This window comes from Microcaecilia unicolor, chromosome 2, assembly GCF_901765095.1.
Source record: "Microcaecilia unicolor chromosome 2, aMicUni1.1, whole genome shotgun sequence".
Classification (NCBI taxonomy): Eukaryota; Metazoa; Chordata; class Amphibia; order Gymnophiona; family Siphonopidae; genus Microcaecilia; species Microcaecilia unicolor.
Window position 1 is genome coordinate 258,470,483 of NC_044032.1, and position 21,083 is coordinate 258,491,565.

The 21,083-nt window shown below is 44.1% G+C and overlaps 1 protein-coding gene across 1 annotated transcript in view; it reads right to left on the reverse strand.

The window, feature by feature from the left end:
• Positions 1–3,356: 3,356 nt before the first annotated feature.
• LOC115463477 (plexin-A3-like) overlaps positions 3,357–21,083 on the reverse strand; it is a 362,021-nt gene continuing 344,294 nt past the window's right edge. The window contains 8 exon segments of the mRNA XM_030194015.1: positions 3,357–3,836; positions 5,246–5,396; positions 5,584–5,796; positions 7,538–7,707; positions 9,978–10,168; positions 10,280–10,376; positions 10,476–10,579; positions 15,275–15,434. Coding sequence (XP_030049875.1) covers positions 3,741–3,836; positions 5,246–5,396; positions 5,584–5,796; positions 7,538–7,707; positions 9,978–10,168; positions 10,280–10,376; positions 10,476–10,579; positions 15,275–15,434 — 1,182 coding nt within the window. The 3' untranslated portion in view covers positions 3,357–3,740.

Sequence of the window (21,083 nt, forward strand, 5' to 3'; positions counted from 1 at the left end):
AGGGAACTGGGGATGACCTCCCGCTACTTCCCCAGTGGTCACTAATCCCCTCCCACCCCCAAAAAAACATGATTAAAAATATTATTTGCCAGCCTCAGATGTCATACTCAGGTCCATGACAGCGCATGCAGACCCCTGGAGTAGTTTAGTAGTAGGTGCAGTGCACTTCAGACAGGTGGACTCAGGCCCATACCCCCCCCCCCCCCCATCTGTTACATTTGTGGAGGAAACAGCGAGCCCTCCAAAACTCACCAGAAACCCTCTGTACCCACATATAGGTGCCCCCCTTCTCCCATAAGGGCTATGATAGTGGTGTACAGATGGGGGTAGTGGGTTTTGAGGAGGCTCAACACACAAGGTTAGGGAGCTGTTTACCTGGGAGCATTTTATGAAGTCCACTGCAGTGCCTCCTAGGGTGCCCGGTTGCTGTCCTGGCATGTCAGGGGGACCAGTGTACCACAAATGCTGGCTCCTCCCACGGCTTGAATTTGGACATTTTTGTTTCGAAAATGGGTAAAAATCAAAGATGTCCAAATCCAAGGACATCCATGGTATTTTCAAACACAAAGATGGATGTCCATCTTTTTTCAAAAATGACCTTTTTCCTGCCTCTGAATTTGGACGTTTTACAAAGACGTCCAAATTCCAATTTAGATGTTTCTTTCGAAAATTCCCCTCTAAGTGGCTGGCTAATCTCAGCATCCCCCATTTTAAGAGATTTTAAGAGCAGGGACATAAATGTTATATATAACTTGCATGTAAGAATGTGTATCTGAGTGAGGATGCATGTGAAGAGTTTCGATGGAAGCTTCACTGGGTACACTAACACTGGCATGCAAGCCCAAAGCACTTATGTATGTGTAAGACAGCATCTGTGAAAAGCATTCATACACTAACAGACACATGACTACACGTGTAAGAAGAAAAGCCCCACCACAGGTCACACCCATGAATTTTTTTTAAGCATTTAATTAGCAAAAAGAACATAAATCCTCATTTTCTGATCATAAAAATAATATTGGCCACGCCCACGACTTGTAAGTGACTCTCTCTCCAGTAACTCTGAAAGAAAAAGTGCAAATATATACAGAAAACAGCTTCCAGGATAAGCTCTTTCACTCCATATTTTGTGTTCATAGTTTTTCTTTTTTTTTTTTTTGTACATTAAAATTTCTACAGCAACAAATAATTTAACATTTTTTTAAATTCCTATGACAGTGAAATAACTTAAGGCACAAAAGTCCCCAATTTTCATTCTTTTTTCCACTGAATATTCAGGTAACACTAAAAAAAAAAATTCACTTTTTAAAATCTTTTGTACAGGTAGAGAGAAAAATTCTACTTTCCAGCGGGCCTGTGTGTGTCTGCCTGCATGTGCATGTCTGTGCATCTGTGTGTGCTAGAGAGCATGTCTGTAAGCATGTGCACATGAATATGCATGTGTGTGTATGCGTGAGTTGGCCTTTTGAAATGGTTATTACCTGGACATGTGAAAACACTATTGAAAATTATCACCAAAGGTGAGATTTATATTTTTATTTAACTATTTTTTTTCTTTTTTATTTGGCGTTTTACTGTCCTCCCCTAACCACCTTTGATATTTTGTATCCTGCTGTCTGCCCAACTCCCCTCTCCCCTGACAGCTAGAAAGCACACGTCTTCTCATTTCTGGTTAGACTACCCCTGCCACTATAGAATGATGGGAGGGTGCCAGTTGCTCCTCTAGTAGTCAACCGGTTGCATCGTACCACAGAAATGCAGGTGCCTAAGCATGTTACAGTGGTTTACTGGCAAAGGTAAACACACATCCTGAGCTTACAGATTCATTTCCATTCTGCAGGAGCAAAGCCAAACTTGGGAGACAGAGAGAGGCTAAGCTGGGAGTCATGGAACACCACACACACACAAACATGGCCTCAGTTTTACATGGTTATCTCATTACTAGTTGGGACACCTCAAATGCCATGATCAGGGTTGGTCCCATGGTGGGATTACTAATACATCCTACTATCTGGGTAGGAGTTGTACAAAACCAGAAAACCAATTCATTTTAACCCCCAAGTCAGCTATCTCCCCAACAAAACAATTTCTAAAAAAGCTGCTCGAATATATATATATATAGATATAGATATAAAAAGTCATTATTTACAGTACGTAAGAGCAACTTTCGGGGGAATACAAACAGCCTATTTTGCAACTCCAAGGCTGGCCCCTTGGTCCCCCTCCCTCTCCCTGCTTTGTCTTTAGAAATAAATATGGCAATAAATAAAATAGGCGTGGAATAAATAAAGCTAGACAGAAGAGGGGAGCCTGGTTTTATTGCCATCTGCACACAGCATGGGGGACAGGTGCTGTACCGCTATCCCCGCTGCTGTACTATAGCACAGACAAACCTTGTGTCAGCGCATACACACGCGCAACGAACAGAACAAATATGGCCAAGGGAACAAAAGGGTACAAGCGTGCGTATCTGTGGGAGTAGGATTTCACCACCAGATTTAATGCTTCTGTGGCCAGGAGAGTAAATTAAAAAACAAATGGCAAGCTGAGGGGACTGGGGAGTTCTTGCTGCTTCTCTCCATCTGAGAATGAGTGGGACCAGGAAGAGTTAAAGGCACAAAAAACACAAGCTAAATTATTTCTTCTATAATAAGTGTTTGCCCGACCCATAGGGCAGAGTGATCAGATGGGGAGAGGATGGAGGCAGGTGGAGCAGGCGGATGTGCGACAGTCTGATCAGTGATCATGATCAGTGCAAGAGGGTAGTAAGGGCAAGACTCAGGAGTGTAACATTGTAAATAACAGCGGGGGTAAATGGCCTTTCTAGCCTGCCCAGTTATCCTCTACCAGTCTGGGTGAGTGAACATGTAAGTTCCCATACTTAAACACCAGCTTCCCCAGGTGTTTAGTCTCTTCTTACTACTGCCCTCTATATATGTCTCAAGAAATGTTAATCCAGGACCCAGGACTCTTCTCATGTCAGGTCACCGAATTTTGGAATAATCCAGACTGAAATCAAAACCAATGAGGCTGTCTGACACATCTGGCCAGTGCCATGGTACAAGGGTGGGGATGAGCCCAGGTATGATGACAGGGTAAAAGCGATCCTTCTTCCCCTGTACAGATTAGAAGAGACTACTGGGGGTCTTGCTGACCGCTGACTCAGAAGCTAGGGCGAATTCTCAGATTCCTGGCCGCCTGAGTTAAGTAGAGAACCATGTGGGAGGGTGGGGATGAACAGGAGTTAAAAAGCCAGGATCATCTCATCTGACGATATCAAAGGGATCAAGATTTCATAAATAAATAAATAAAAACACACATTTTAAAAATCCTTTGATCTTAGAGTAAAAAAAAAAAAAAAGTTTAAAAATCCTTTGATGTAAAAAAAGATAAAAAAAAAAAAACCTGCCTCCCTGCGCAGTAAACACACACAATGAAACTGGATTTAATCAGAGAATGCTTTTTCTTCAGTCCCTTTGCAAGCCACTGCCTCTCTGGCTATGGAATGGAAGTCAGAGAGAGGGGGAATTCGAAACCCCTTTTCCTGTGAGCAAGTAGTGCTAACCCCCTTCTCATACTCTGCCAGTTCCATTCCTTGACATGGTCTCTCCTTCCACCCTTATCAGCATGAAATTCTTCCTTGCCATAGTGGTGGTAGGGAAGGAGTGAAGTCTGGCTTCGGATGGACCCATCAGTAAGGAGAGGTGAGGGTGGCCTCTGTTGGCACCTCAAGGCTTGATTCAACTGTTGCTTGATATCAGGTTGATGACTTGCTCCAGTTTCTGGTGCAGTTTATGTTTCCGACAATAGGGGTCACGGTCTAGTGCAGTGAGGATCTAATCAAGACAGTAAAGGGAGGGTAAGGGTGGGGGAGGAAGAGAAAGGCAAAACAGTCAAATCTTAAAAGAGACAAAAAGACACAAATTGATTGAAATCCAAAACAAAAGAAGCATTGGCATTAATAGAGGGGATGAAATCCAAGCACAAGTATCCAAGAAAATGGGTGTAGGGCTAGAATGGATACCGTGTAAACTTCTGCCAAGCAATTTTGAGCTGTGCAGGAGTCCTCGACTGGCGTTTCTGCTGGTGGGGTAAGATGCAATATCATCACTCTTCAGCCCCGAGGGATAGGCAGATTCTTTGAGATCCGTCTGTCTCTTGCGATTGAAAGCGCAATATCTTTGCACCTCCCACCACTGGCAGGAACACTGATGGAAGACTCCCACACAGAGTTGCTTTGTGGGAACATTGCTGCCAAGAGAAACTCTCATAGTTAGGATTACCATATGTCCGCTCTTTTTGAGGGCATGTCCGGGCAACCGGGCGGGTTTTGCCAATCTGCCCGTTTGTCTGGATTTCTGGACAAACGGGCAGGCTGGCGGGCCATCCTAGGATGGCCCGCCCGCCAGCTTGTCCAGAAATCCGGACAAACAGACAGATTGCTAGCCTCGCGTCCCCTTACTTACTAGTGCACTGGTGGTCTAGTTACCTCTTCCACCTTCAGGGCAGGAAACAGCCCCCTCTTTCCTGCCTGGAGCGCTGCCCTGCATGCATCCTTCCTGTTGCTGATCCTCGGCGCCGATTCAAAATGGCCGCCGAGAGTTGAAGTGACCTCACGAGACTTCAACTCTCGGTGGCCATTTTGAATCGGCGCTGAAGATCAGCAACAGGAAGGATGCATGCAGGGCAGCGCTCCGGGCAGGAAAGAGGGGGCTCTTTCCTGCCCCAAAGAGGTCACTAGACCACTAGGGCAGTAGTAAGGTAAGGGGAGGGGGGCGGGGCGAGGATGTGAAAGAGGGTGGGGTGGGGTGTGTGGTGGGGGTGGGGCATGTGTCCTCCTTTTGTGGGGACAAAATATGGTAACCCTACTCATAGTTGATCTACACTTTGTGAATTTTTATCAGAAGGAGCTACTGATATGCTGACAAGAAGAATGCATGCAAATAACAAAATGGTGGCTATGACAAGACAGTATGTTCATTCAAATCCAAGCATGATCTGAAGCCTGTAAACTGAAAAAAGGGGGATGTGACAGGGGAACAGACACATAATTCTCTGCAAAAATATCAACAAACAATTTATTTGTTGCTTAAAACATGCAAGTGAGCAGGGTGCAAGATTACCATGACTTAAACACTAGTGAGATCAGGGAGGAGTCATAGCTACGCTGCACCTCAGTAGAATGGGATGGACTATGAAGGAAATGACAAATGAAAGGACACAATGATGAGGGAGAATGACTCACCTCTTCCCTGTATTTGTTGATGTAGAAGTAGAGTTCGCTGAGTGCACTCAAAGAGTTGAATTCATTGGCATGCAGGCGAGACTGTTCCACCAAATAGGCATCCATGTCTTGGTCACTGATGGCGGCCATCTTGCTAACATCTCGATAGTACCTAATGAGAGGTTAATGTCACACATTAACAAAAACCTTTGAGAAAACTGAAGCCGTCTTCAGCTTTTTCAAAAGACATGAGTGGTGACACCAGATTCCTGCCACAGTACTGACAGAAAAAGCCACAGTCCACAGTGACTAAAAGTTCACTGTACTTGCAAAGTGAAAGCCATATTTTGAAGCCTCACCTCTCCACCCAGGTCTTATAGTTGGGGATATCCTTGGCATACAGCAGCTTATTTGAGGGTGAGTCTTTTCCCAGGCGGTGCTCTGAAGTGGAACAGGAGTCCATGAAGGTCTGAGCCACCACTGAAAGGCAGGCATCTGTAATGCTGTTTTTGTGGATGTCAAAGACGAATTGTGGGTTCTTGATCACGTTCACCCAGAACCGCAGTGGGAGGCTGGGGTGGGAAGGAGACAAAAAGGTCTGAACTGGCTTTGGGAGCAGAAGTCTTTCAATAACAGGATCTTTTGGCTTTCACAACTATGCTTGTAAGGATGTAACAATTTATGGAAGAAAGTTCCTTAGAAATTCCTTAGAAGTTCCTCTCACCCCAAGCTCCCTACTCCCCTTATGTGAAGCCTATGAGAGGTATAGAGGATTCTCCTCTCACCTGCACCCCCCCCCCCCCCCACACCATTGATTATCCTCTATATCTCTCCTAGGATTTATCTCTCACTCCCCCACCACTGGGGAATCCTACTACTACTATTTAGCATTCTATACCTTTCACAGGTGTTACCCCTCACTTCCTCACCACTGGGGATTCTCTATACCTCTCAAAGGTGTTACCCTCACTCTATACCTCTCACAGGAGTGATCTCTCTCTCCTCAATGCTCTATACCTCTCATAGGCATTACCTCCCACTATTTCATCACTGAAGATCCTCTATACTTCTTACAGTCGTGACCTCTCTCTCCTCGATACTCTATACCTCTTAAAGGCATTACTTCTCATTCTTCCACCACTGAGGATCCTCTATACCTCTCATCGGCATTACCCCTCACTAAATACGTCTCATACCCTCACTCCTACACCACTGGGGATCCTCATAGATGTGACCTCTCTCTCCTCCACCACTGAGGGCCCCCTATACCTCTCACAGGTGTTACCCCTCACTCCCCCACCACTGAGGATCCTCTATACTTCTCATAGGCGTTACCACTCCTCCACCACTGGGGATCCTCTATACCTCTCATAGCTTAAGCCAGTTATTGGCTTTGCCTTCATCATTTCCCCTGGGAGGCTGTTACATTATCTACCATCTTTTCCATGAGGAAATATTTCCTTAAATTATTCAATCTATCCTCTTTCAACTTAACACCATCGTTTCCACTAGAAAATGTTTTTCAATGTCAATGTGTCATTTATATACCACAGTACCTCTTTACAGGTTCACAGCAGATTACAAAAGATAAGTTACACAGAACAATAAATCACCTAAAAGTAAGAGAAAATAACCTTGCCAGTTTCTGAACAGCAACGTTTTCAATTTATACCTTTAAGTTATATGCACATCTCTATCATATCCCCTTTTATCTTTTCTAAGTCTTTTAATGTCATAGGCCTGATGAGATGAAACCTGTTCTGCATAATTTTGATACCCTTCTTTGGGCCACTTTTAATCTCTCTATATTCTTCTACATGCAAACTACTTCATCGTGAGAAACTGAATGAGTGGTGCTGCTTTCCAGTTTGTCATTAGGAGGGATAACTAGCACCATCCCTATGCACCCACATCAAGTAAGGAGAGCTAAGAGCCACAGCCAGAGCGGCAGGTGGTTCTGAACCTGATCTTTGTGGCTCCAAACTAGTTTAGTTTTCAAGCTATACCTAATGCACTTGCAGGATGCACAGCTGCACACATCAGTCTAGTTGTCAAATACAGTGCAAACACACGTCTCATGCACATTCATTGTGGATAGCTTGGAAACCAGCCCTGCTTGGAGAACCTCCAGAATGATTTCTACATGAGGAGACAGTTACAAGCTGTGCATGCAGCCACTTTTAAAGCGGCACACACCTTACTGGAAAAATAATGCAACAGCCACAGAGGACTTCACCACAGTTCAGATGCCAGTTTGATTTTAAGTAAACACCCCACATAAGCCAAAAGCCATCATGGTTCTCTCCTATTTACCAGTTGCTCTTCCAGGTGTGTCGCACGTCAGGGTCACTGATCTGCCGCCGGTCTGCCTGTTCATCTAGGAAGTCAAACATATATTTGATGGCCAGAGGTAGGGCACTGCCCCTGTGTGCTGTGCTGAAGACAGTCTCAAAGAGATCATCTACAAACTTCTGCAGTGTCCCCTGCAAGTGAAAGAGGAGATGACACAGACGTTTGCCACTCAGAAAGCATCATCAGTGTGCCCCAAACCTTAACAGCAAGAGTGGAGACAGAACTGAAAAATAAAACCCCAGTTTGTACCCTCTTTCCTTGCTCTTACATTCACTCTTGCTGTAGTATCAAGAAAACCTGTTTGTTTGTAGACTAAATAGACATTAACGTAGTGATATTCAAAGTTATTCATTCATTGGCATACAGCAGACATACAAGTTTGTTTTATATGAATTTTTAAATTATTTATTTATTTACTGCTTTTGTATCCCACATTTTCCCACCTTTTTGCAGACTCAATGTGGCTTACATAGTACCGTTAACGGCGTTAACCGATTCCGGTCTGAAACAAATAACAAGGTGTGAACAATACAAGGTGATATTCTAAATAGAGTGAGGTACATGTAAGGTAGGTACAATTGGGGGGGAAATTAGAGAGGGAGAGGAAGAGTCAGGTAGTGTTCATTACGGTCTTTGGTTACAATTGTGTCGCAGGTATCCAGGTATTTTTTTGTTGGGTCGGTGGGGTATGCTCTTCTGAACAGGTCTGTCTTTAGTGCTTTCCAGAAATTTATATGGTCAAACGTAGTTTTTACTGCTTTTGGTAGTGCGTTCCATAGTTGTGCACTTAAGTAGGAAAAGCTGGATGCATAGGTAGATTTGTATTTGAGTCTTTTGTTGTTTGTTTGTTTTAGCCCCTACATCCACGCTGACCAATTTTTCTATGGCCGAGACCCCAATCTCACGGCCACAGAAAGCGCATGGCCAACCTCCCAGAGTTGCAGGCCAATGTTGTCTTTGTACTGGGCCTGCACAGGTCAAATGCAGGTTTGGGGTTATGACCCACAATTTGATAAGTTCTACCATACAGTATAGTAGCAGTCTGAAAGTCCATCTGAACGGCCCAATACTATCTGTACAATAAAGAAGTGGAGGGAAGGCAGAGAGCAAAATTGGAACTAAATAATTGCTTGGATAGCAGTGATATCTTACAGCACAGCGACCGTCTAATATATATAAATCAGAGCCACTGATTATATGTATAGCAGTGTTTGGTATATGCCTTAATTTAAAAGCCAGCAACAGTGCTTAAAACTATTACAGTCACCAGCAGAGCTGAATATTAACCTCGATGTACTGTATTTTTTTCTTTGATTGGCTTGTTCATGTCCACACAAGGAGAAGTTAGGTCTTCTCTGTTAATTTTCGTTCCTTTAGTATCACCAGACCAATCTAGAACCTGTGGTTTGTGCCATCAACCAACATTTGGAGATAGAGAAAAACAGAAGTCCTGCATGTTTCGACCAGTAAGGACACCATGCAGCCTTAAATGCTCAGTATTTCGAAAGACAAAGCAATGGACCATCTATTTTCCATTTCACTTGAGTTATACTGATAATACTCATCATAACATATCGCCAATAAAAAAATCTTCCAAATGTTAAACTGTTAGAGAAAACTTAACAATTGAGCCTGAAGAGACTTGTTGACAAAAGAGTGAAAAGAGCTATATTAAAGTATACTAAAGTGTTTATAACTGGAAATATACTAGGGAGGGCTTCTGGACTGGTGGGACTAAAGGAAAAAAAATTAGCAGGTAAGATCTAATTTCTCCTTCCTTAGTGTCCTCACCAGACCTGTGGAACTCCAAAATCTCTTTCAAATAATGTCTATCCCAAATACAGTATACAGTCATGCTCCTACATGGAGCCAACAATGTTTTATGTCAGGGCTTTATGTCCTCTATTTTTGATGCCCAGTTCTACTGGTAAACTGCTTCAATAACCAGTCCAGGAGCTTCATGGTTTACCCGTCACCATCTGCTGGAGACAGAGAAATACTAAGCACCTAAGGCTGTACAGTGTCCTTATTGGGCAACGCACACAGTACTTCTTTTTTTCTCTGTCTTCATCTGCTGTTTGCTGGCACAACTCACAGATTCTGGACTGGTCTGGTAAGGATGTTAAGGAAGTGAAATAATATGTAAAAGAGTGGGAATAAAGACAGAGCAGCAGAGAAAATATGTGCATTAAACAGCCATGCACATAAGAACAATGCAAATAGGTGAAATGGACAATCTTTTGTGAAAACAATGAAGGGATTCTCTGGAACTGGGAATGGGTTCTGTCTAGCTATCCTAAGAATACTTTCATTTACTGCGGACTGGGTCTCTATATGGACAGTGGAGCACCATGGACTTGCATAGGTGTACAGACCATGAGAGGGTTTGGCACAAGCTTACCTTGGTGGCCAGCAGCCGGGTTAAATAGATTTCAGACACCATCTTGCTGCCTCGATCACCCTCCTTGTGGTCATTGTGGTCATGGTTCTTTACCAGATGCCACAGCTTGGTGCCAGTCTCCTGGTCAGGTGTGATCATAGGAGCCCGTGACCGCAGGCTATCTGGGCTGCTGGAAGTCCGCAAGAGGCTCTCTGAGAAAGAAAACAGGAGTAAAGGATGCATAAGTTAAAGAGAAAGAGCACTGGCTGCAACGGCAGCAACAATCCTGAAAGACTAAATAGAAAAGAGGCCTGCTTACTCACCATATCGGCTAAGAGACCGTGTGAAGGTGAATGAGTTGGCAATGTTGTAGGCTGAGATCTGTTTAGGTACCAGAGCAACTGTGGAGCCATCTGTCATCTGCAGAATTAGGAAAAAGAGGGTTAGGAGTAGTTGTTTGCACATTGGGAGTATACTGAAGGATACTGCACAGAAGTAGAGGAACGAGAGAAGGGTCACCTGGTAGTGTGCCAGCGTGTTCAGCCGTTTCCAATCACTCTCAATTTTGGTGGTGACATCCTCGTCCTGAAGGATGACCCGGGCCACCCGGCCCTGCCGCCACTCTGCGCAAGATTTAAAATAGAGGATTAATGAGCTGAGTAGGGCCTCCTGCCTTCATGAGCTGCCACCTGCACATACAGCTCTCCTACATCCACAAACGGTTCTGCTGATATTTTATTTGGTTTTAAATCAGGAAACTCTTGCTGCCTGGCCCCTCTCATCCAGTCAGCACAGGATGTCTTACATATTCTCCCAGCCCCTGGCTCTGCCTCCCTTATTCCCCTAGGTGTATGCCTCAATAGACAAGGGCTAGGCGAAGCACTACCTCACTGCACTAACCCTGATGTGCACAGCATCAGGAAACAGCTCCTCACCATCTGTTGGCCTCTCTGGAGGAATAAAAGCAGGTGGCTGAAATGAAAGCTATCCTCTCCTTTATTTATTATTTGAAATATAATCTTTCTTAAATACATCTGTCTTTCCTTTGCAAATGTTGCTAACTTGATGAATGACTTGGGGGAGGGGGGGTGAGACTGATATGGGTAGTTTAGTGGTGGAGGACAGGGTGTAGGTGATTGGGTGGGTTAGGTTTTAATTCCCCCCCCCCCTTTTCCCTCTAATTGTGGAAAACTCTTCGTAAAATGGCAGATGAAATTTAATGTGGACAAATGCAAGTTGATACACATTGCAAAGAATAATCTGAGTCACAGTTACCTGATGCTACTGTTCACCTTGGGGGGGTCAGCACTCAAGAAAAAGATCTAGGTGCCGTTGTAGATAAGACACTGAAATCTGCTCATTGTGTGGTAGCGGCCAAAAAAGCAAACAGGATGCTAGGAATTATTAGGAAAGGGATTGTGAATAAGACCAAAAATACTATAATGCCTTTGTATCGCTCCATGGTGCATCTGCATCTTGTGTATTGCGTTCAGTTCTGATCGCCATATCGCAAAAAAGATATAGTGGAATTAGCAAAGGTTCAAAGAAGAGCAACCAAAATGATAAAGGGGATGGAACTCCTCTTGTATGAGGAAAGGCTAAAAAGGTTAGGACTCTTCAGCTTGGAAAAGAGACAGATGAGGGGAGATATGATTGAGGTCTACAAAATCCTGAGTGGTGTAGAATGAGTATAAGTAAATTGATTTTTTACTCATTCCAAAAGTACAAAGACTAGGAGACACTCGAGGAAGTTACGTGAAAATACTTTAAAAACAAATAGGAAGAAATTTTTTTTCACTCAACGAATAGTTAAGCTCTGGAACGTTTTGCCGGAGGATGTAGTAACAGCAGTTAGTATATCTGGGTTTAAAAACGGTTTGGACAAATTCCTGGAGGAAAAATCCATAGTCTGCTATTGAGACAAAAATGGGGAAGCAACTGCTTGCCCCAGGATTGGTATCATAGTAAATGATGGCAGATAAAGACCTGTACGGTCCATCCAGTCTGCCCAACAAAAGAAACTCATTTTACATGGTATGCGATACTTTATATGTATACCCGAGTTTGATTTGTCCTTGCCATTTTCAGGGCACAGACCGTAGAAGTCTGCCCAGCACTGTTTTTGTATACTAAAAGTTCTGAAGCTAACGTTGAAGCCCCTTAAAATTTACACTCCAGCCCATCCATATCTATTCAGTCACGATCAGGGCATAGACCATAGAAGTCTGCCCAGCACTGGTTTTGCTTCCCAATTACCGGTGTTGCCACCCAATCTCTGCTTCCATGGATCCATTCCTTCTAAACAGGATTCCTTTGTGTTTATCCCACACATGTTCGAATTACATTACCATTTTCATCTCCACCACCTCCTGAGGGAGGAAATTCCATGTATCCAGCACCCTCTCCGTGGTAGCATGGAATGTTGCTGCTAATTGGGTTTCTGCCAGGCACTTGTGACCTGGCTTGGCCACTGTTTGGAAGACAGGATACTGGGGTAGATGGATCATTGGTCTGACCCAGGATGGCTACTCTTATGTGTTATAGTGCTCTATATATCTATATCTATTTATCCTATACAATAAAACGCACCTCCAACATTCTGAAGCTGACTGCATGGCTGAGGCATTCCTGCTCTCTGTATCCATCTCCTGAATTGACATCACGTACTTCCGGGTTCGTCACAAGCAGAAGTGACCAACCACACGAGGTTTCTCGGCTTCAGAATGTTGGAGGTGCATTCTATTAAATAGGATTGGTCAGTTCCTTGAAGCACAGCCAGAGCTCAGCGTCCAGCACAGTAATGCTCAGACACCAGAGAGAGAGGGGGGGCCTGACACCACAGAGAGCGAGGGAGGGGGGGGGGGGCTGACACCAGAGAGGGGGGGGGAGGTATCTCTGTCTCACACACACACTGTCTCTCTCTTTCTCACTCTCACACACTGTCTCTCACACACTCTCTGTCTCACACACACACTCTCTATCACACAGTCACTCACACACTCTCTTGGTCTCATACATTCAGTCTCACAGAGAGTCTGTGTCTCACACATACTCTCTCTCTCGCACACACTGTATCTGTGTGAAACACACACTCTCTTTCTCACACTTTGTCTCACATACGCACTTGCACACACTCATTCTCACACACACACACACTCTCTCTCACAGACACACTTGCACCCAGACTCACTCTCTCTCTCTCTCACGCACACACACTCGCACATTCACTTTCTCTCTCACACACAGTCACTCTCACATACACTCTCTCAAACATACACACTCCGAGGAAAACCTTGCTAGCGCCCGTTTCATTTGTGTCAGAAACAGGCCTTTTTTGCTAGTATCTATATATATTTGTTTCAGAGATAATGATGGAGGATGTATTTTGCCTTTTTCTTATATTACTCTGAGCTGGTCCCTCTTAGTAAGTCTTAACTAAACGCAGAAAAGACAAAGGCTTTATGGTTTAGTACAAATGAGTCAAATATACCTAGTCATACTTTCTGTTTGGATGGTTCATTGCTAACTACTGATAAACAGTTGAGAGTCTTGGATGTTACATGGATTCTTCTAATAATATGAGTGCTCAAATTAAACATGTTTCTCAGAAGGTATTTTTTAAACTAAGACAATTGTGGTTAGTTTGATCTTATTTCAGCACTGAACATTTTTGGGTCCTCGTCTGGCTATTGGTGTTACCACAATTAGATTATTGCAACTCTATTTACATTAAGATCACTAAGAAGCAGCTACTGAGGCTGCAACATTTTCAAAGCACAGCAGCTAGGCTTATATATTGGAAAGCTAAATATGATCATATGTCCCCTTTGCTAATTGAGCTGCATTGGACCTGTGAAGGCAAGAATGGTTTTTAAAATATGTTGTTTTGTTTTTAAAATATTGGATGGCTATTGCTAGACTGATTTGACTACCTCAGTTAAGTTGTTAGTACAGGAAGAGAACAATGAGCCTGTACCCTTTGAATGTTGAGTGTTCTTTCTTTTAAAGGGATTAAACTTAAACGTATTCAGGAAAGGTCTATTGTGGTCCAAATGATGAAATGTTGGAATCTACTTCCAATAGGTATTAGGATAATTGAATCTTATACTCTTTTTTTTGAAATGTCTGAAGACTTACTTATTTTCAGAATATTTGTTACAAACTGTTTCTGTTGTGTGTGATTCTGTATTACATTTTCATTTTTGTTAACCCGCTCTGAACCTAAGTTTAGGGAGAGTGGTGACTATAAGTACCTATCACCACCATCATCATCATCAGTTCTGCATAACCTGCATTATTTGTTATCCGTTTCTTGTTTCTGGTTGTATTTTACTCTCTGGATTTAATAAAAGACTTTCATAAATGAAAAAGATATGTCTGCGTTTTTCAGGTTACTAAGCTGCAAGAGTGTACGGTTACAGTTGTGGGAGGAATGGAGTGTGTGTATATGGTTTATTCTACTTGATACACTGCCTTTCCTAGTACAGCAACGTAAGGAACGGTATGGGAAGAGAGGTGAGAAGGTGCAGAAGGGAGATGACTGTTGTAGACAATAACTGGACTTTGAATTTTGATTCGTAGTACCTTATACTCTCACTTTTCTCTTAGGGGTCCTTTTACTAAGCTGCGGTAAAACTAACAGCAAAAAATGCTTTACCGCAGGGTGCATTCAAGTGTCCTGCAGTAATTTGGGGATTGGTGCATGCTACCCACATACCATAAAAAACAACTTATTTTTTTTAGCACTGGAGCGGGTCTAGGGGCAGAGAGTGGGCATGAGCTATGCTAACTGATTAGTGCATGATTAGCACATGAGATCTTATCACCTAGCAAATATGTGTCGGTAGGAGCTGACATGCTGATGGGATCTGGGAATGGGTTCTGGCTAGCTATCCTAAGAAGTCTTTAATTTACTGCACACTGTGTTTCTATATGGACAGTGGAGCACCATGAACCTGCAGAAATGTACAGTCCAGGAGAAAATTAGTGCAAGGCCATTAATACTGCAAATAGAAAAATCGGCCATTTTACCCCTATGGTAAAAATGGCCTAAGCATGCAGAAATGACTCGTGTAAAGACACACTAAGGCCACTTTTTACCATAGTTTGGTAAAAGGGTCCTTTCATCTGAATTATAACTTAGGCCTCTAATTGTGTCCCTCCACTTTTTCTTCTCTTTTTCACCCACTTTATTTTTACATTTTCACTTGTAAACCACTTAGATATCTTTTTTTGATGAGTGGTACATCAAAGTGAACCACGAACTATGTTCTGGTTTGGGGGAGGGAGAGGAAGCTGTCTCCATTCCTAGGCACTACCTAAGTCCATGTCCTCTGCTTTGGGGCGCTGGGAGTAGGGAATTCCCTTGTAGACGGCATCCAGCAGCTTGTCCTTGGACTGGGTCACTGTGTCACAGTTGAGCACCTTCACTGGGATCTCCGTGTTATTATCACTGTCCGGGCACACGCAGTTCAGTGTCTGAGACAGGGAGGGGGAGACAGAAACCACACAGAGGAACAGACATAATGAGCAAAAATGAGAAGCACCGAGCCACAATAAAATCATTGCTACAGTTAAGTGATGGCAGAAAAAAACACAAAAGTACTCCAATCTGCCCATTTATTCCTCTCCACACTGCCAAAAGGTGAATCCCAACTGATAGCATGACTGCTTTTAAGATCTCTCTCCCTACCCAGATTATTACTGCATTGTTCCTCAACTGTACAACCATGGGCAGAGCAGCCTTCAAGATCTGTTAGTTCACCCTGCCACTCCTTCCTTCCCATGTTTAACTACAAGGTTTGTAATAATTTCAGTGGATACTGGTACTGGCCATATCCAGTCTCCTAGGTAGCCTGATAGATCCTGTTATATAAACACCTGCATTTCTGCTAAGACTTGTGATTACAAAAATTTGCAACCTGCCAAACGGACTCAGCTTTGGCTAACTCACTACATCCTGCCAGACAAATCCACCCATGTGGCTATGTTTCTGTTAGGAACTTTAACAAATTAGCCGCTTTGCCTCTCGTTCAGGCCACTCCAATACACAGACAGAGGAGATGAGGGCCTGGAATCATAGTACTCAGGAACCCAGTTCTGACTCATTTTTTCTTCTGGTCAGTAATTTATTGCACACCTTGCTCAATGCCCACTCCTTCTATGAGCATTTCTTTCACTGTGCTGACATTTGTTTCTCTATTTTTAAATGTTCTCATCAGTTCGTATAAATTAATCTACTTATATCCACTTAGGGATTGTGCCAAATCTTTGGCCTGGAGGGTTGAAGCTTGGTGCAGCTCTTATTAAAGACACAGTAAAATCAAAGTTGATTTTTTAAAATTTATCTTTAAATATTTTACAACCATAATACAAAATACAACTTAAATAGGACAATGTCATGCCTTTATGGATATATTCTAATGTTTGAATATTGCCACTTATTAAGACACATGTAAAATACACACCGCCCAATATTTAGCGCTATTTAACCGGTCAGAACGGATGCTGTCTGGTTAAATAGCGCTTAACCAGCTCTCCGCCAATATTCAGCAAAGGATAACAGACTATCTGCCGATATTCAGGGGGGATAACAGACTATCCTCTGCTGAATATCTGCTGTTAGCAGCTGGTGTATCACATGATATAACTGGCTATCTGCCGATTTTTAAACTGTGTTCGGCGGTCATATTTCACCGCGTCAAACCCTGGTATATCTTCGGCTGGTTTAAAGATAACCAGCTATGCGACATAGCCAGTTATCTTCAAACCTGCTGAAAAAAACTCAGATATTCAATGTCAGTTACTGGAAACAGTCCGGCATTGAATATCCCGGTTCAGCGCAGTTGTGGGAGATCCAGGCTGTCTCCCGCGGTCTGAATATTGGGGCCACTGTGTTTTAAAACCCTCCAAAACTATACAAAGCTTGTTGTCTGCATAACTGTCAAAATTTGACCAATTTCAATAAAATTTGGGATATATCATCCTGAATAAATTTGTAATAAGCCTACACTCATGCCGGCCACCTCACCTAAACGACATCACTTCACTACCTGGTTCTTCAACTGTCACAATATTTTCTTCAGTGCGAACTGATTAGGCCTTGCCGCTTCCTCACTGGTGACCAGTTGAGCCCGATTTTCGTAATTTCTTCAAAACATATTCTACACTTACCCTCTTCCACGTCTTTTCTGAAAACTCTTGCACCAGTTTTATGAAAACCATAACCTTTCTCCAGATACAAATTTTTAGTAAGGATCAGATCCTCGTGACTGAAAACCACGGTAACTGTTTATGGTTAAAGCAAAATGCCACCTGCACTTACCATGGTAATTGGTAGATGGTGGTCAGGGCCGGTCTTAGGCAGAGGTGACCGAGGCGGCCGCATAGGGCCCCGCGCCTAAGGGGGCCCCGCGCGGCCCGCCTCAAGTCTGCCTCGCCTCTCCTACCACCGCCAATGCTCGCCTGCCCTCCATGTCCAGCGACGTGACTCTCGGGACGGTGTAAAAACCAACCGCTTAAGGTAGTACTTAGATCCGGAGGATCCCGCGGATCTGGCTTTTACAACGTCCCACTCTCCAGTCCTCGTTCCCCTGCTCCCCCTCCCTCCAGCCGTCTGAGCCCCCCCCGACCCGCCAAACGACCCCCCCTCCTCCACTCCCTGACCCACCAAACGACCTTCGTCTACCACCCGACCCGCCGGCACCTCACCTGACCCAGCATTTTTAAAAAAGCTCCAAGCGGCAGTGCCTCCTCGCGTCTGTGAAAGAAAAAAAGTCACTTCGTCCATTGGCCGGCCTTCCCTCATGTCCCGCCCTTGCGGAAGTTACATCAGAGGGCGGGGCATGAGGGAAGGCCGGCCAATGGACGAAGCGACTTTTTTTCTTTCACAGACGCGAGGAGGCACTGCCGCTTGGAGCTTTTTTAAAAATGCTGGGTCAGGTGAGGTGCCGGCGGGTCGGGTGGTAGACGAGGGTCGTTTGGGGGGGGGGGGGATCAGGAGAACGAGGAGAGTCGCGATGCTGGACATGAGTGGAGGGCAGGGGGCACAGGAGGGTCGCTGGACATGGGGGGATAGCAGGGGAGGGGGGGTCTGGAAATAGGTGGAGGGCAGGGGGCACAGAAGGGTCGCTGGACATGGGGGGATAGCAGGGGAGGGGGGCTTCTGGACATAGGTGGATGGCAGGGGAGGGCAGGGGGCACAGGAGGGTCACTGGACATGGGTGGATGGCAGGGGAGGGGGCTTCTGGACATAGGTTGAGGGCAGGGGGCACAGGAGGGTCGCTGGACATGGGTGGATGCCAGGGGAGGGGGTTTCTGGACATAGCTTGAGGGCAGGGGGCACAGGAGGGTCACTGGACATGGGTGGATGGCAGGGGAAGGGGCTTCTGGACATAGGTTGAGGGCAGGGGCACAGGAGGGTCACTGGACATGGGTGGATGCCAGGGGAGGGGGTTTCTGGACATAGGTTGAGGGCAGGGGGCACAGGAGGGTCACTGGACATGGGTGGATGGCAGGGGAGGGGGCTTCTGGACATAGGTTGAGGGCAGGGGGCACAGGAGGGTCGCTGGACATGGGTGGATGGCAGGGGAGGGGGTTTCTGGACATAGGTTGAGGGCAGGGGCACAGGAGGGTCGCTGGACATGGGTGGATGGCAGGGGAGGGGGGCTTCTGGACATAGGTGGATGGCAGGGGAGGGGGGTTTCTGGACATGGGTAGATGGCATGGGAGGGGGGTTTCTGGACATAGGTGGATGGCAGGGGAGGGCAGAGGGGACGGGGGGGTTGCTGGACATAGATGGATGGCAGGGGGGACAGGAGGGTCGCTGGACATGGGTGGATGGAGGAGAGAGAAGAAATGCTGGACATGGATGGAGGCGAGGGAAGAGTGAGGAAGGAGATGAGGTGAGGGAAAAGGAAGAGAGGAGAAAAAGTGCACATGGTATAGAAAATAGGCAGAAGCTGGATCCACTGGACAGTCAAGTCTGCGGAGGACCCAGCTTTTACTTACGGATGTAGGGCAAGAAATGAAGAAGAAAGGCGGAAAGTAAAGAAATAAATGGAAAGGAAGCCCTGGAAACGGAGTTAAGAGGACAGATAGCAGCACTATTGGATACTGAGCTAGCATGATCAGAAAAACAAAGTCACCAGACAACAAAGGTAGAAAAAACTATTTTATTCAGGATTTATTAATTGGAATATGTCAGTTTTTGGAAATGTGCATCTGTGATATTTTTCATGTACGTTTCAATTTTTGTAGTATTGCTGCATGCTGAGTCTGACTTCTTGAGATAACTTTCCAGTTCAGTATTTTGCCTTTATGTGTTTTTCAGGTGTGATCAAGGAAGGTGCAGTATTCTGCTAGCGTATAGTTTGAATCCCTTTTTGTTTGTTTTTTTTCACTAGGTTGTGCACTGGTGTTTTAGAGCCAGGTGTAATTACAGTTGCCTTTCCACGCCACGCATAAGGTTGTAGCTCGTTCTGTCCTTGGAATTAGTGCTGTTTATGGTTTGTTAAGGTTATGAGTGTGTTTTTGCACAAGTTTGTGTATAGTGTTTTGCAGTGGAGAGATTGTGTGTTGGCCTTACTAAGGTGGCACCAAACATCAGAAAGGGTGTAGAGCCTAAATTATGACACACTACCTCTAAAAGGGTGTTTTGTGGCTCTGCATGAGAATTGTGGTATTATGATCCCTTGCTAGCTTCATATTGTTGACGGTCTGCATTTTCCGTAAGGCTGGTGTATTGGTGTATAAGGTATTAATTGTGACAATTTGTTTTAACTTATTTTTTTTCTGTGTGTTGTCAGACAGTTATGGATGACAGACAGAGTCGGAGTCTTCTTGAGTCAGAGAGCTGTGGTATATATTTTAAAACAATTTTAATACCTTGGTGGTCTATATGTTTTTATATTGTACATTATATTTCACACATCACTTTATTTTATTGTATATCTTTTCATTTCATTTTTATTTTATTGCATATATGGGTTACAGAGTAATAGGGGAATTTGAAAGTACTGAATCTTTTCTTAATATTTTTCCTTTATTCTCCTTTGTTATGAGAATTAGAACTACTAATTGTAGTGGACTTGAACTGAATAATTTCTAGGGAGGGGAGGTTTCATGATAGCATTGTGCTTATTATTTCAATCAGTTTTTTTGTACAAGTTTAGCTTCATTTGTCTTTATTTGAAATTTCATAAATAAAGTTCTAAAAATGGAATAATCTTATCAATGGGGTGGAGGTAGGGGCGGGGCTACGGTGGTGCGGGGCTAGGATGGGGCCCCACCAAATTGGTCTGCATAGGGCCCCGCACTTGCTAAGACCAGCCCTGATGGTGGTGACATTGTTTAGGTGAGGTGGCCAGTGTGAGTGTAGGCTTAATGCAAAATTTATTAAAATTGGTCAAGTTTTGACAGAGTAATGCATAAAACAAGCTTTGTATATGTTTTTTTTGTTGTTGAAAACAGTGTATATTACTAGACTTGTAGAAGGACAACGTGCCATCTCTCAATCTCCCTTTTCATTATATGGAGTGGAGGAGTGGCCAAGTGGTTAGAGAACTGGTCTTGACATCCAGAGGTGCCCAGTTTAATTCCCACTGCTGATCCTTGTGGTCTTGGGCAAGTCACTTAACCTTCCGTTGTCTCAGGTACAAACTTAGGTGCTCTTTTACTAAAGATTAGTGCATGTTATCTGCAGCAGGGCCCATAGGAATAAAATGGCCCTCTGGCAGATAACACGAGATAATCTTTAGTAAAAGACTCCCTTAGATTGTGAGCCCTCCAGGGACAGGGAAATACCCAGTGTAGCTAAATGTAACTCACCTTGAGCTACTAATAAAAAAGGTGTGAGCAAAATCTAAATAAATAAATGAACTTTACATAAGTGTTAGTAAGTATATTCACAAATCCTTTTCAGTATAGAGGACTATTCTTGAAATAGTTTTTCCATAATACTCCACAAACGGAACAGAGCAGACCACTACATCGAAGAAACAGATATTGCTCAAGATGCATCTTGAGCAATAAATATCTGTTTCTTTGATTTAGTGGTCTGCTGTGTTCCCTTTGTGGACTATTTACATGCAGATCGCTGCCTCTTTGTTGTTGTACAGTTTTTCCATA